Source organism: Sinohyriopsis cumingii, chromosome 17 (genome assembly GCF_028554795.1).
Source record: "Sinohyriopsis cumingii isolate HCF-2022 chromosome 17, ASM2855479v2, whole genome shotgun sequence".
NCBI classification, from domain to species: Eukaryota; Metazoa; Mollusca; class Bivalvia; order Unionida; family Unionidae; genus Sinohyriopsis; species Sinohyriopsis cumingii.
Window position 1 is genome coordinate 103,938,964 of NC_142977.1, and position 13,278 is coordinate 103,952,241.

A 13,278-nucleotide genomic window follows, 5' to 3' on the forward strand; every position below is an offset into this window, starting at 1 on the left:
GTAGGCTACTACCTCCTGCCCCGTTAAGTCGTCGCTAGGGGTTAATGTGTTAACAAGGATTTTTTTTTTTACAAATCATCAAGGAATTGCTAAATTTGTAATTTATGTGCAATGTTGATGCACAAGTGATTAAATACGCAAGGAATATTCAAATTTGGTGACGTCATCAAAATGAACTGTTTAATACATTAACCCCTGGAGGTTTTTGCCATTTTTGCCTGAAAATCAAGCAGGAAACACATTTTGCTATTTCTGAATAGATCCGAAAATACCAAATCCCCGGTGATCTTTCAATAACATACTGCCTAGTTGTGTTAGAAACATCGTTTTTCATCGGCTATTTGACTCGCGCATGAGCAGAAGGGTAAAAGTTAGGAGTTCTTTTGTTTTTTCTTTTTTTTTTTTTTTTTTGCTAAATGGAGTTATTATTTTTGTATTGGGACCACTCTTTATTCCAAATGCCCATCTTATCCTATTTTTTGCAAAGTCTTATCTGTTTGTTTGCAGTTCATACTGGTTTGCCTTACATCTGAGACCAAAAAGTCTAAAATTCAGACACAAAATCGGATTCCGACCACGGGCGAATTTTCAGAGGAAAAAGGTTGGGTCCAAAAAATGAGGTTTTTTAATCTTTATTTTGTAGTGCAACTAGATATTCCAGATTATTTGGTATCATTGTAGAGCTACATCTGTCTACCTTTCTATAATACCATTCACTTTTTTGTATCATGCATGACCATGACGCTACAGAGCTCGGCAGTAGGCTACTACCTCCTGCTCTGTTAAGTCGTCGCTAGGGGTTAATGTGTTAAAAAGGAACACATTTAAAAAGAAGGAATCAGAAATTGCTTAGAAAAACCTGTCTTGAAAGACCACTGCTTTGAGAGACCACATTCTCAGTTCATGGATATATTCATTATTGTGTTATTACCTGTCATGGGAGACCACCTGTCTTGAGAGACCATTATTATTTGGAAGAATGGGTGGTCTTTCACTAACAGCTTCGACTATATCCTTTCACTAGCCAGTTTTGAGGATGCTGCAATCACTTGAAATATGTCTTATTTCTTGGAAAAGATGGCCAAATTTGTCCCATTGAATTCAGAATTGGCAAACTTTCAGAAAATTGACAGGGGAGTTGGCCCAGTTTTGAAAATACTGGAACCAACAATGTTAGTACATCTCCCCCTTAACAGCTTGCTAACCAGTTTTACAGTACTGCTGGAAAATTAACAAAGGAGAGAACATCAAGAGTAAGAATAGAAGGCAGAGGGGTTAATGGCTAAGTACTTCTACTACCACATTGGGAATAATTGTCACAAAAATTATTTTTCTAATGGTTTCACTTTTTTGTTTAAATTCTTTTTTTTTCAAGATAACTGATTATGTCACTTCTTTTATGTGAATGCATGTACATTCTAATGTTATTGATTTAGAACAGAATTAGATTCCATTTTTTAAAGGAGGTTGTGAGGTTCAACCCTAGCTGAGTCATACCTAAAACATAAAAATGGTACTTGCAGCTGTCTCGCTTGGTGCACATAATTAAGAGGTTAGTGTTAGGACTGGTCAGCCTGGTGTCAGGATAATGTGACTGGGTGGGACTTGATGCCACATGGCTGCAATGTGATGCCCCAGTGCTGGACATCACTATAAACTGCCACACTGCAGACATCATAGCAATATGACTGAACATTTTTTAAAGCTACATTCAAACCAAAACATACACATACATTTAAAAAAAGTAAAGATGACATTTATTTCGATAAACAAAAACATCAAAATTTAATTACTTCATGTTCTAATAACATATTATTGATGCTATGATTTCCTTTCAAGTAATCTGCAAGCCTTGGAGTGCCAGTTTGGATATTTTAAGTTCACTATAAACTTAGGATCTCACTTTATAATTAAATTCCTATCCTTGATCACATTTGCAAATGAGCGTTTCAATCACTTTTTAATGTTCAAAACTTTAATTACATTACTTTATGTAATAATATTTGAAACAGTATTTGATTGGTCAATTGAAATGAGTTGACGGACCATGACCACTAGGGCCTGCACGGTGTTTGGATGCCTTTGGCTTTTATCTTACCTCCTTTACTTGATTTCACACAAAGGAAATAATTAACGTGACAATACAAAGCGGTTATGCTTTAATTGTAGCAATGCAGCAAACACTTCTGCAAGTCACAGATCAAAATGCAGTGAGTACTAAGTTTCTCGTACGTGAATTGCTTTTATTTCTAAGAAAATTGAACAAAATATATTACTTTTTATTTAAAGTTGCAAATTCTTGATATTGAATCAAAATTTCCTGTCACTAACCACAGTCTTTAACAATAAAACATGCAATATATCAATGTTTGTTTCACCAGTTTTGATTCTGATTTAATGCATGTTCAGGCAGGGTCGTATTGTTTTTTATTTTCTACAATTGATGACTGGCCCTGTGTTATAAGGCAGTTTGTTTCTAAACTGTGACCACTCACAGTTTTGAGGTAGACTGAAAATATGGATTGAAAAATATTTTTAAAAAATATAAAAAATAATGAATTTTTGTCTTTTTGTTTCAGATCGTCTAGTGGAATCAAGTGCTCTGAAGAAAGCCATTGACACAGTCTATCAAGCTTACCTTCCCAAAAATTCTCATCCATTTCTTTATCTTAGGTAGGTACAATTTATTATGGAGTCTTTCATGGAAGCTTGTACTGTAAATAAGCATCTGTTCAGCATCTGTATAGCATTCCCTTGTTATAGTGTCCTTCATGTTAACACACTTCCTGTAATAAGGTGTGGATATGAATCCCATTTAACTGAATGGTAGTTGTTGTTGTTGTTGTAGGGTTTAACGCCATTTTTCAGCACACATTAGGCTATACATGGCGGCCAGTATTAACAGTGGAGGAAGAACCCGGGAAAACCCAAGAAAGAACCATTGACCCATGAGAAGCTGCTGGCAAGCTTTCTCACATACCCACATTGGCTGAATCTGAGACTCGAACCCACGCAGACAGAGGTGAGATGGCAGTGATCCGTAATGGAGGGCGCTTTAGACCACTCAGCTCTGAGTGGTAGTAAAACTGTTTGGATCATGTACTTCATCATACGATGGTCTTACGGGCAGTATGCCATATATACTCACTTATAAGATGAGTACACCTGCAAATTGAAAAGGAACCAGAGCTGCCAATGCATAATGCACCAGAAGATCTGGGTCTGTGTAGTTTCTTAGGACTGTGTAGTAGAACGAAGAACAACACAGACCCTGCTCTGCTAGCACATTATGCAATAGCAGATCAGGTTGCATGATGTTTGCAGTTGGAGTAATTTATAAGCTAGTATATATGGTACTGTGTGGCTTCCTTGGACTGTGTTGTAGTGAGGAAGCACAGCATCTAGGATTTTATGCTTGCTCTGAACAGCACTATTAAAGAGTCAATGAACATGGTCCATTGCAAAGTACATCATTAGAGTCAATGAACATGGTCCATTGCAAAGTACATTATTAGAGTCAGTGAACATGGTCCATTGCATAGTACATTATTAGAGTCAATGAACATGGTCCATTGCAAAGTACATTATTAGAGTGCCTTTATGAATTTTGATGTGTTAATTTTGTATTGCATTTGCCATGAATTTCGTCTTGAAGTTATTAGAAGCTTTTCTTGTCATCATTATGATTCAGTGCCTGAATTATTACTGAATTTGTGATGGAAATTTTTTTTTACAATTACATTATTAATTATTTATTTATTTATTATTATTATTATTATTATTATTATTATTACATTATTAATTGCATTAAATTATTTACAATTACATTATTGTAATTTGTTTGTCCATTACCAATTAGGTTTATTCACTTATTTAAGCAATGATGAAAATGGCACTTTTAGCTAAACCATGATAATTTATATGCTTGAAATGTGCAAAATTCATGGCGTTTGCCTGTTTTCTCTACCAAGCTCATGAGTTGCATGATAACTTTTGCTATTAAATCGTTTATTTTATTGTTCCTTTTTAATTGTTTTTTTATATACATGTGTTCAGCAATTAACGTTCACAAAGTTTGAGATTAAATTCAGATAAGACATAAACAACCTTGATAAAGACAAAATGCAGGAGTCCAATGGTAATCACCTTTTCAATCCAACGGATTCTTCTTACTTCTTGTAACCATCGTAGCTTTGCAACCCTTACACATAATTGGATGCCATTTGGTAGGTGAATTGTCTACTGCTTGTAGCTGTGCCTTTATTGATCAATATTACTTCTTCATCTCAGTGAATCCTGGTACCGAGCGTGGCCATGGAACCATTCAAAATATTCTTATGCAGTTTGGTGCATGCTTTGTCTCGTAGACCTTGGTGTACTTTGAAAGAGCCATTGCAATGCACATATTGAAAAATGTAATAATCATATGATACAATGACCTATGTGTAAGTTAACATCAGCAAAATTCAACTAATGCTATTAGTGTTGCAAAGGGCTCCCACACTCTTAAGTTTGCTAGGTGGGGATTTAAACAGAATATCTGCTCAGAACGGAAGTTTGGGGAAATTGCACATTGTAACTGGTGATGTGGAACACTGGAAATCCATGGCATTAAAGGTCATAGCAATAGTATCGAAATGTGCATAGTAACTTTGGCAGAAAGGCAGTGTTCCTTAGTATACAGTGCAACCCCGCCATAACGCGCCCTGTGATATCACAAATTCGGATATAACGCGGTCATGGTGTGGCTCCTGAAATTTCGTATATTCATTCACACATGAAAAAAAAAAAAATTGTTCAAAGTACATGAAATAGTGTAGAATAATTTTATTATCATTTTGGGGATGAGATCACATATGAATTTGAATATAATACGATTGTGGCGTGGTTCCTGAAATTTTAAATACATGTATGTGTATTTTTCTCGCACTAGGAAATTTTTTTTTTTTTTTAAGTATGAGAAATAGTGTGTAAAACGTTCATTTTGGAAAAGAGTTCACGTATGAATGAATGAATTTTAATATAATATGATCATGGCGTAGCTTCTGAAATTTAACAATTTCACCAGGTTCTTGAGGTGTTATGCCAAAATAAATATTCTTGGAAATGTTACTTATTACTGGTCCATGAGTGAAGCCATATGTCGTCTTTGTGATTGTCTTCAATTAATTCTGTATACAATTGTTGCTCAAACAATGGCCAACATGTGTTGGTTGATAAAAGATTCTCACAATTTAATAAACATCAAAAAATGAAAGCCACCAACATGTTTGCTGGTCTTGTTGGTGTTATTAGATGCAATCAGTTGACCAGTAAATAATGTCCACTTTATTAACTGGAAATTGAAAGGGTATGAAATTGTACATGCGTTCAGCTTAAAAAAAGTATAAAAGTGACTTGTGACCATTGCAGGCCTGTTGCACTTAGTTCTTGGGTTTTACATGTGTATGGTGCTTGCTTATAAACTCGTCATTAATTTCCTATTTTTTATAAAAATAAATTACTGTTATGGAAAAGCAAGTTCACAAACGCAAGTCGTTCTCTGCACGCCGCAAGCATGTGTTGACTGTTAATTGTTCTTGCTGTAGTCGTTCAAACGAATAGTTGTACAAGCGTTAATTCTTGGAAATTTACAATGGATACATGTATACGGAAATGCATATGAGAAAATTCAGCAGTATGAAATTTGTACAGACACCATTTATAGACCCTGGAATATAATGAACTGTACATGTGTTTCGTCTTTTTTAACCTGATTTTGCTGTTAATTTTTCCAGTTGAATTCAGACACATAATGATATGTGACAAAATTATTGAATACTTTAAATATGTATGCAGTTTTTGCAATGGAATTACATGTATTATGGATCAATTGCAAGCCCCGACGGTACGATATCAGACGGCAAGTAAACGGTGTTAATACTCTGTTCATGCTATATATTAGACGTTGAATTCAGACACAATGATCTGGGACATAATTATTGAATATTGTCAGTCTGTGTGCAATTTTTCAATGGAATTACATGCATTATGGATGAACTGCATGCCATGACAGCACGATAGTAAATGGTGTTGATAATTTATTCATCATATACATTAGACATGAATGCATGTATATGTGCCAATGAGTTGTTCTCTGAAAAAAGTAAAATACTGTAAAACCCCACATTAACGCGACCCCGCTATTAACACAATCCAATGTTTTGAACCCCAATTGTCATGTTATAGTGGGGTTCCACTGTAGTTATGCTGCAGAAGGTTAAGTTACAAGGATGGGCAATCAGACTCCATAACTCTTCTTAATGATATTCTGGACCATTTGAAATTAATTTATTAAAGGTTTAATTACTATAAAGCCACATTCTAATTTGAAATCCAACAATGCTCAGCCATTTTATCCTGCGGAAACCTACATCAGGCAGATCGAGAATCATGGTCCATAACCCGTATAAAATATGTTTTGCAACGTTAGAAATCAAATTTACTTGAGGGCTCATAAGCATGAAGCACTATGCCAAATCTGGTTGATATCCAACAAATTTTGGTGATGTTGTCTTGCAGAAAATAATGTAGTGGTGAGCAGTTGGGGGATGTAATGCTTCTAAATGAAAAAAAAACCATGAAAGTCATACAAGACAGTGAGACAATGCTTTAACCAAATTATGTTCAATGGTTCTTGAGGTATGCTGGTTACAAGCAATAACCCACATCAAGATATGAAGTTAATTTTCAAGGGCCATAACCCTTTCAAAAATGGAATTGAGGCGACAAAACCCGTAAAAGGCACATTTAAGTATATGAGACAATGTTTATACCAAATTGCAACAATATGTTAATGGTTCCTGAGCTGGTTACAAGGATGTAGTGGAGATGAAAAAAGATGTAATAACTCCATCAAAACTGAAAGGATTAAACCTTTAAAAGGGTTTAATGAATAATAACTTTCTGTTAATATTTAGTCATTTATTTGAAGCTTGAATGCATGTATATTTTATCTTCAGTCTCATCATAGCCCCACAGAATGTCGATGTCAATGTTCACCCCACAAAACATGAGGTCCATTTCTTGCACGAGGATGCCGTCATTGAGAGTGTGCAGAACGTGATTGAAAAGAAGCTGCTGGGGTCCAACACATCTCGTACCTATTTCACACAGGTACATTTTTCATCACATATAAAGATATTCCAGAGCCATCGTTATGTGCCATATTAGCTTTTATGACCTGTAGTAGTCATTATCAGTAAACTTAATTATCTGTAAGCAATTATCTGTAATTGATTCGGTGATTTATTACTGAATTTTGAGAAGTCACAGGTACCATATTTGCCTACAAATTGATGTGGAGTACAAGTCAAACTATGTAATTTTGTAAATTTCCATTCTTTACCCATATTTATGTCAATGTGGAAGCCAGATCAGCACTTTGTCTTTGTCTTTTTTCACTAGTAGCTTCTAGTTTCATGTATATTAATGGTATCAGTGTATGGTATTCCAGATTTATTGGAAAAAATGATTAAGATGGTCTGTACTGCTATTATTTATTGGTACATTGTATGTAATGATATGAACCCCTGTTGTTAAAAAAGTTAAATGCAGCTTGTGTTCTTGCAGCAACAGTAACTTCATTATCAAATTATATGTACCATAAAAAAATAGAAGAGCTTGATGGAGACTTGTTTCTAATGTATGTATTTATATATGTATGTATGTATGGGATGGAGACAAAACAATGCAGTGACTGTGCAAGAATGTATGCATTAAGAGCAGCTTTTATTTTTAGCTTTTGGAGAGAGAGGGGGAATTACAGGATGATTGTAATCTGTATTGTTCATTTACCTGACAATTGTGATCTTGCTCAGGTACATGGGCACTACCGTGTTCCATCATCAATTAGTACCTCATAATAAACAGTTCGTTCTTGATTTAATTGTGATATCCATTGAATAAGAACGTATTTCGAGGTTCGTAAACCAGTCTCCAAAACTGTAAACAGGGGAAATGACTGCTGTTGTGATCTCGATACTGAACTAGGTGTCTGTTGTGGAAAGCCACATTTTATCTTGCATGATTGTGTCATTTGATTTCTTTTTTAAAAAGCAAAGTTAATTCTTTATAGAATGCTGACAGAATGGGATGGGTTTGTGTCAAAGAAAGCACAAACTATGTATATTTTAAAGTTTGTATTTAGTATGAAAATAACCATTTCCTTCTGCCAGTAGATAATACTAATACTTCTAATAAGACTAATAATACTAATAGTATTAATAATACTAACAGTACTAATGATACTAATACTACTAATAATACTGATGATACTAATACTAATAATAATGCTAATAATAATGCTAAGACCGCCCCTTCTGCCAACCAAAAGCGGTCTCTTAAGACAGGTGGTCTCTCATAAGAGGTGTGTGAAAATGGACTGGTTTCCAGGATCAATAGCATTGTTGAAGAAGAAAAAATATCCATACTCACTGTACATGTATCACATCCTTCATTCATAAATCTTGTTAAATATTGCGTACATTCCGCTCAAAATAACTATATATAATAAAGATATACATTTTCAAACAATGTGAATCAAATTTATGTTTGAACATCACATGAATATATTTTTTCTTCCAGTGTTAGAATTTCTTTTTATCATTGGAGGTTCTGCCATTGTTATTAGTGTTGGTGTAATAACGACTAGATGTATTTCGGTTTTGATCAGATTTTGGTGGAATGTGGAATAAATATATACTATGTACCAATGAATGAAACCAAAAGACATAATTAACTCATCAAGAAACAATACATTTATTTTGAGACAAAGTTTAAATCACCAGCATTATAGCTCAATAAACAAAGGTTGTTACCATCTGCACCCGGGTAAACAGATGGTGGCTTTGTGAAACACTGTAATAAAAGAAATAAAAAAGAGAATCCGGAAATGATTCTCTCTTACTAGTATTAAAGACAAAGAGCTTATTCACACACACACACACACACACACTATGGATTAACTGGAATGACAAAAGACAACCCTACACTGAAGCCCTTTCAAAAGATTTCTCACTGGGTCATTAGGACTACCGGCGTTGTGTGGGTTTTCACAAAGATAAAAAACATACAAACCTCTAAATTGACTGCATATGTCCATCATTACTCCTTTTGATGAAAAATTGGTTAATCTTACTGGCTATTCACATGACTTCAGCATTACAATGGCAGTTAGTGACTTTTACTCTAGTCTGGTTTACTGCAGTTTACAAATGACACCATATGCTGGACTTGTAAATTTCACAAAACTGATAGCTAACCAATTCTTTTGTATAAATACCTTATTAGAACAATCTTTACTATTCATGCAGTCGTTGTTACAAAGGATTAAATGATGGTTAGTGGTGTTTATCTCACTGTAATGGTTTTCAACTGTAGTGTTATTTAATGTGCACTTTGTTTGCATACTACATGTATCCTGAGCTCTCGTGTTTACAAACGATTAAGTCAAGGTCATGGTGTCGATCGTTTTTTTTCTCTCGATGCAGTCGTTCATAACAGTGTCGAAATGCATAATTTACCAAAACATTGCAGTGGCTGGTTGCGTTCAGCAGGTGGTCGCTCATAACAGTTTTTACTGTAATACTAATAATACTAATGCTACTAATAATAATGATAATCTTAATGATGCTATTTCATATTACAGGTATATGCATGATAAGAGAAAAAAATATCCAGAAGAATGGACCGTTAAAAAATAGTGATTTTTTGCCCCTCCCCCTCTTTTGTAGAACTATTCATTTTTTAAGTATAGATATTATAAGGAAATGTATAATACAGATAATAAAATCATATTTATTTACTTTCTTCAGTCTCTAAATATGGAGTTTATTATTACTGTTTTTATTATTACTAATTTTGTTGAAAGTTTTTATATTTACCACCATCAGAAATGTATAAATCTGGTAATATTAAATATAAAAAAAATGGAATTATTGGCGATAAAAAAAATAATCTTCATTAATTTAATTGAGGGCATTGTTAACATAAAATTATTTGTTGTACATTTGCTACTTGAAATTGTTTAAAGATTCAGTTTTTTGATACCACTGTTTAAGATGTATTGAATACACTGTGCAGATGGGGCACTTAAACATTAGAATCTTGTCCTTCAGTATTATTGTATTCCAGTGTAAAGTCAATAAGACAATACTCTGAAAGTCATGCCAGATATCCAACATTTGCACAGAATATTTAAGTCCAAATTGCTCATGTGGAACATGCATATGAGAAAATCCAACTTAGAACAAATTTATCACATGTCCAAATGGAATTAAAGTCCAAAATCTGCACATGTGAAAATTTTGGTTTTTCCTTTGCTCACAAGATTTTCTGCACACACGAGCTTACAAAATCTACCCCATTTGCATACATTGTTAACAAGGTTCTCATGTGTAGCTTATGAGAAGCATGTGAGAATTGGTGAGATTTTTCTGCACGTGTAACCCTAATCAATTGAGCATAACAAATGAAAAATAATACTAAGTGCCAATCTTGAAAATTGACTTCTTTTCCAGGGTTTTGCATGCTGAAATATATCCCCCTAAAAGTCCAAACTGTCCATAGTTTTCTAGGCATGTCCAGCCTTTTCCATGGATAATGTCCAGAGTTTCAATGATTTTTTGCAAAATATTTCATTTTACCACTTTTTCTTAATTTTCCATGGTATTCCCTCCTTTTCCAGAGCATGCTGTGGAAAAACACTTTCAACCTTCCTATTCTTATTGTGTTCCTCATGGGATTGTTTTGTTTATAGTAAGTTATGAAGTGTATTTGGTTTGGACCTGCGTCTCATAGGGTGAACAGCATTGTGTACAAAACTGCAGTATATTGAGAACAGTGTTAAATACCAAACTACGGCATCATAAGAATGATCTAATTTTAAAAATAATATTCTTTTGAAAAAGGGAATAAAGATATGACACTGAGCTTCACATTGTTTTCTTGAAACCCACATTGTTATACATTGACATAAAATTTTGATCCTATGGTCCCAATATTATGGTACCATGTTATATTCAGAATCACATTGTAACAAAGCATGTTACAAAAAAGGAGGGTTGTAATTATAGATTTAATCAAACTTAGCATGTGGGTGTATCAGGACATTGTTTGAGACACATTCACTGATCTTTTATACAATGTATCAGATTATGAGTTACATGTGTGTAATTTGGATTTTTAATGTAGCTTTAGCAATTTTTTAGTCATAATGCTACAACGCCTGCAGTGTGGCAGTTTATAGTGATGTCTGGCCCAGGGGCATCATGCCACAGACATGTAGCATCATGTCCCACCCACATAGGTGTCAACCCTTTGAGATGAAAACCTGTACGCCAGACCAATAAAAACCTTATAAAGACCAACAAAACCTTACACGAAAAATGTATTCATACATTATATAAGATCAACAGTTTTAAAACAACAAATGCTATACACAAATTATTATGACATATTTACATAATTATTTACATTTCTGAAACTTTATTTCATTCTTTTTACTTATAACACTATCATCTTCCTTCTTTGGCTAAGCAAAGAAGCTTTTGATGGATGCTGCCTTCTTCATTTCAAAATTTCTTTCATGCAGTTTTGTCTTCAAGTGTTCCTCAACATCATATATTCACGATACCACCACTTTAATGTCTTTACTGCATATTTCACAAAAAGCATGTGAAGATCCTAACTTGAGTACATCTACAATGCCAGGGAAGACTTTAATCCAATCAGCCTGAAATTTGGCAGATGAGAGAAATTAATTTTTTTTTTTAAATTTAGATTTGACATGTGATAGAGGAAGATCTCCCAATTACAAATATATTACAGATTATATTTTTCCTCATAAACCACAAGATATTATGCCAGGAGCTATCCAAAAATTGAAATCTAGAAGTAAATGTTTTTTACAGAGTAGCAGTCTGGAAGTTTATAATTCGTAAGCTGTTGATTGTTTCTATTAAAATTGCATATCTGATGTTTGAAAAGTTATAAATTTGCTATATGGTGTGCCGATTTTGTCACATACTTGATATAAATTGGCAGTATTACATATTTTTGAGTCACTCAGTATCTGTACTACCTCCGTCATTATGGCAATGCATCTTCCTGTTTGCATTACCTAACAAACTTAACTAAAAACTATAACAGCACGATAAAATGCCAGTGCTAAAATCAGTAGAGTATTTATTTGTAATTAGTACATGGGTAAAAATTTTAATAAATCTAACTTTATCTCCACACAGAAAAGTCGGACAAATTACGGTTACACCAATATGATTGCCACACTATGTAAAGTATGAAAATTGATGCAAACTTTATGCATTTGATAGTAATAAGTATAAATAATAAAATAATAATGTATACAATAAGAAAACATACTTACTACACAGGTAGTTAGTCAATATTAGAAATAGTGAGCGTCTAATCTCCAAGCGATAAGCGACAAGATCTTTACACACTGGAGTTGAACCATGAATGAAACTCGTTTCATTATCAGAGGGAAAGTGCGGATTTTAGTATGATTTGATTGTTTGTTTTGGGCCACCACAGTCTCACTGAATTCTTGTGCTAAAAAAAAAATTATGCCATGAGTCCCAGATGCACACAAAACAAAAAAAAATAAAAAAAATTTACATTTAAAAAATTTTATGAAAAAAAGTACAAAACAGTTGTCTGGCTGTACACTGATGAAAAAGGAAAAAAAACCATACAAATTACAAGAAAACTGTACAAATTGACACCTATGCACCATTAACTTTATCCTGACACTAGGCTGACCAGTCCTAATGCTAACCTCTTAATGCTGAGCGCCAAGCAAGGGAGCTGTTAGTACCATTTTTATAAATCTTTAGGTATGACTTTGCTGGGGTTGAACCCACAACCTCCTGCATCCAAGGTGGACACTCTAACCACTTAGGCAACTAGATTGGGTTCTAAGTTAAAGGCCATGACAGGAAAGGTTGGTCTGAAATGAAAATTATGCTGAAAATGACGTCCAATAAGGATTCCACAGCATCCATCTTGAACATCTTGTTATGTCTAGTTCTTTGAAAGTCATATCAAACTGAGCTATCACCAGCAGTTTTTCTCATGATGTCAGGTTGGTCCTAAATGAAAATGGTGTTGTAACATGTAATATAGCCACCATGTTAGCCATATTGTGTCACTTATATTTGAAATAATTTATATTTGATTTAATTTGTATTTGATTTGATTGTTTGTGGGTTTTGGAATCTT

The 13,278-nt window shown here is 33.9% G+C and overlaps 1 protein-coding gene across 3 annotated transcripts in view; it reads left to right on the forward strand.

Moving 5' to 3' along the window:
- LOC149779592 (DNA mismatch repair protein Mlh1-like) overlaps positions 1-13,278 on the forward strand; it is a 302,826-nt gene that overhangs the window by 134,814 nt on the left and 154,734 nt on the right. For all 3 annotated transcript variants that reach the window (XM_089940364.1, XM_089940363.1, XM_089940362.1), the window contains exons 10-11: positions 2,580-2,673; positions 7,002-7,155. In XM_089940364.1, the coding sequence (XP_089796490.1) occupies positions 2,580-2,673; positions 7,002-7,155 (248 nt within the window). The remainder of the gene's footprint in view (positions 1-2,579; positions 2,674-7,001; positions 7,156-13,278) is intronic.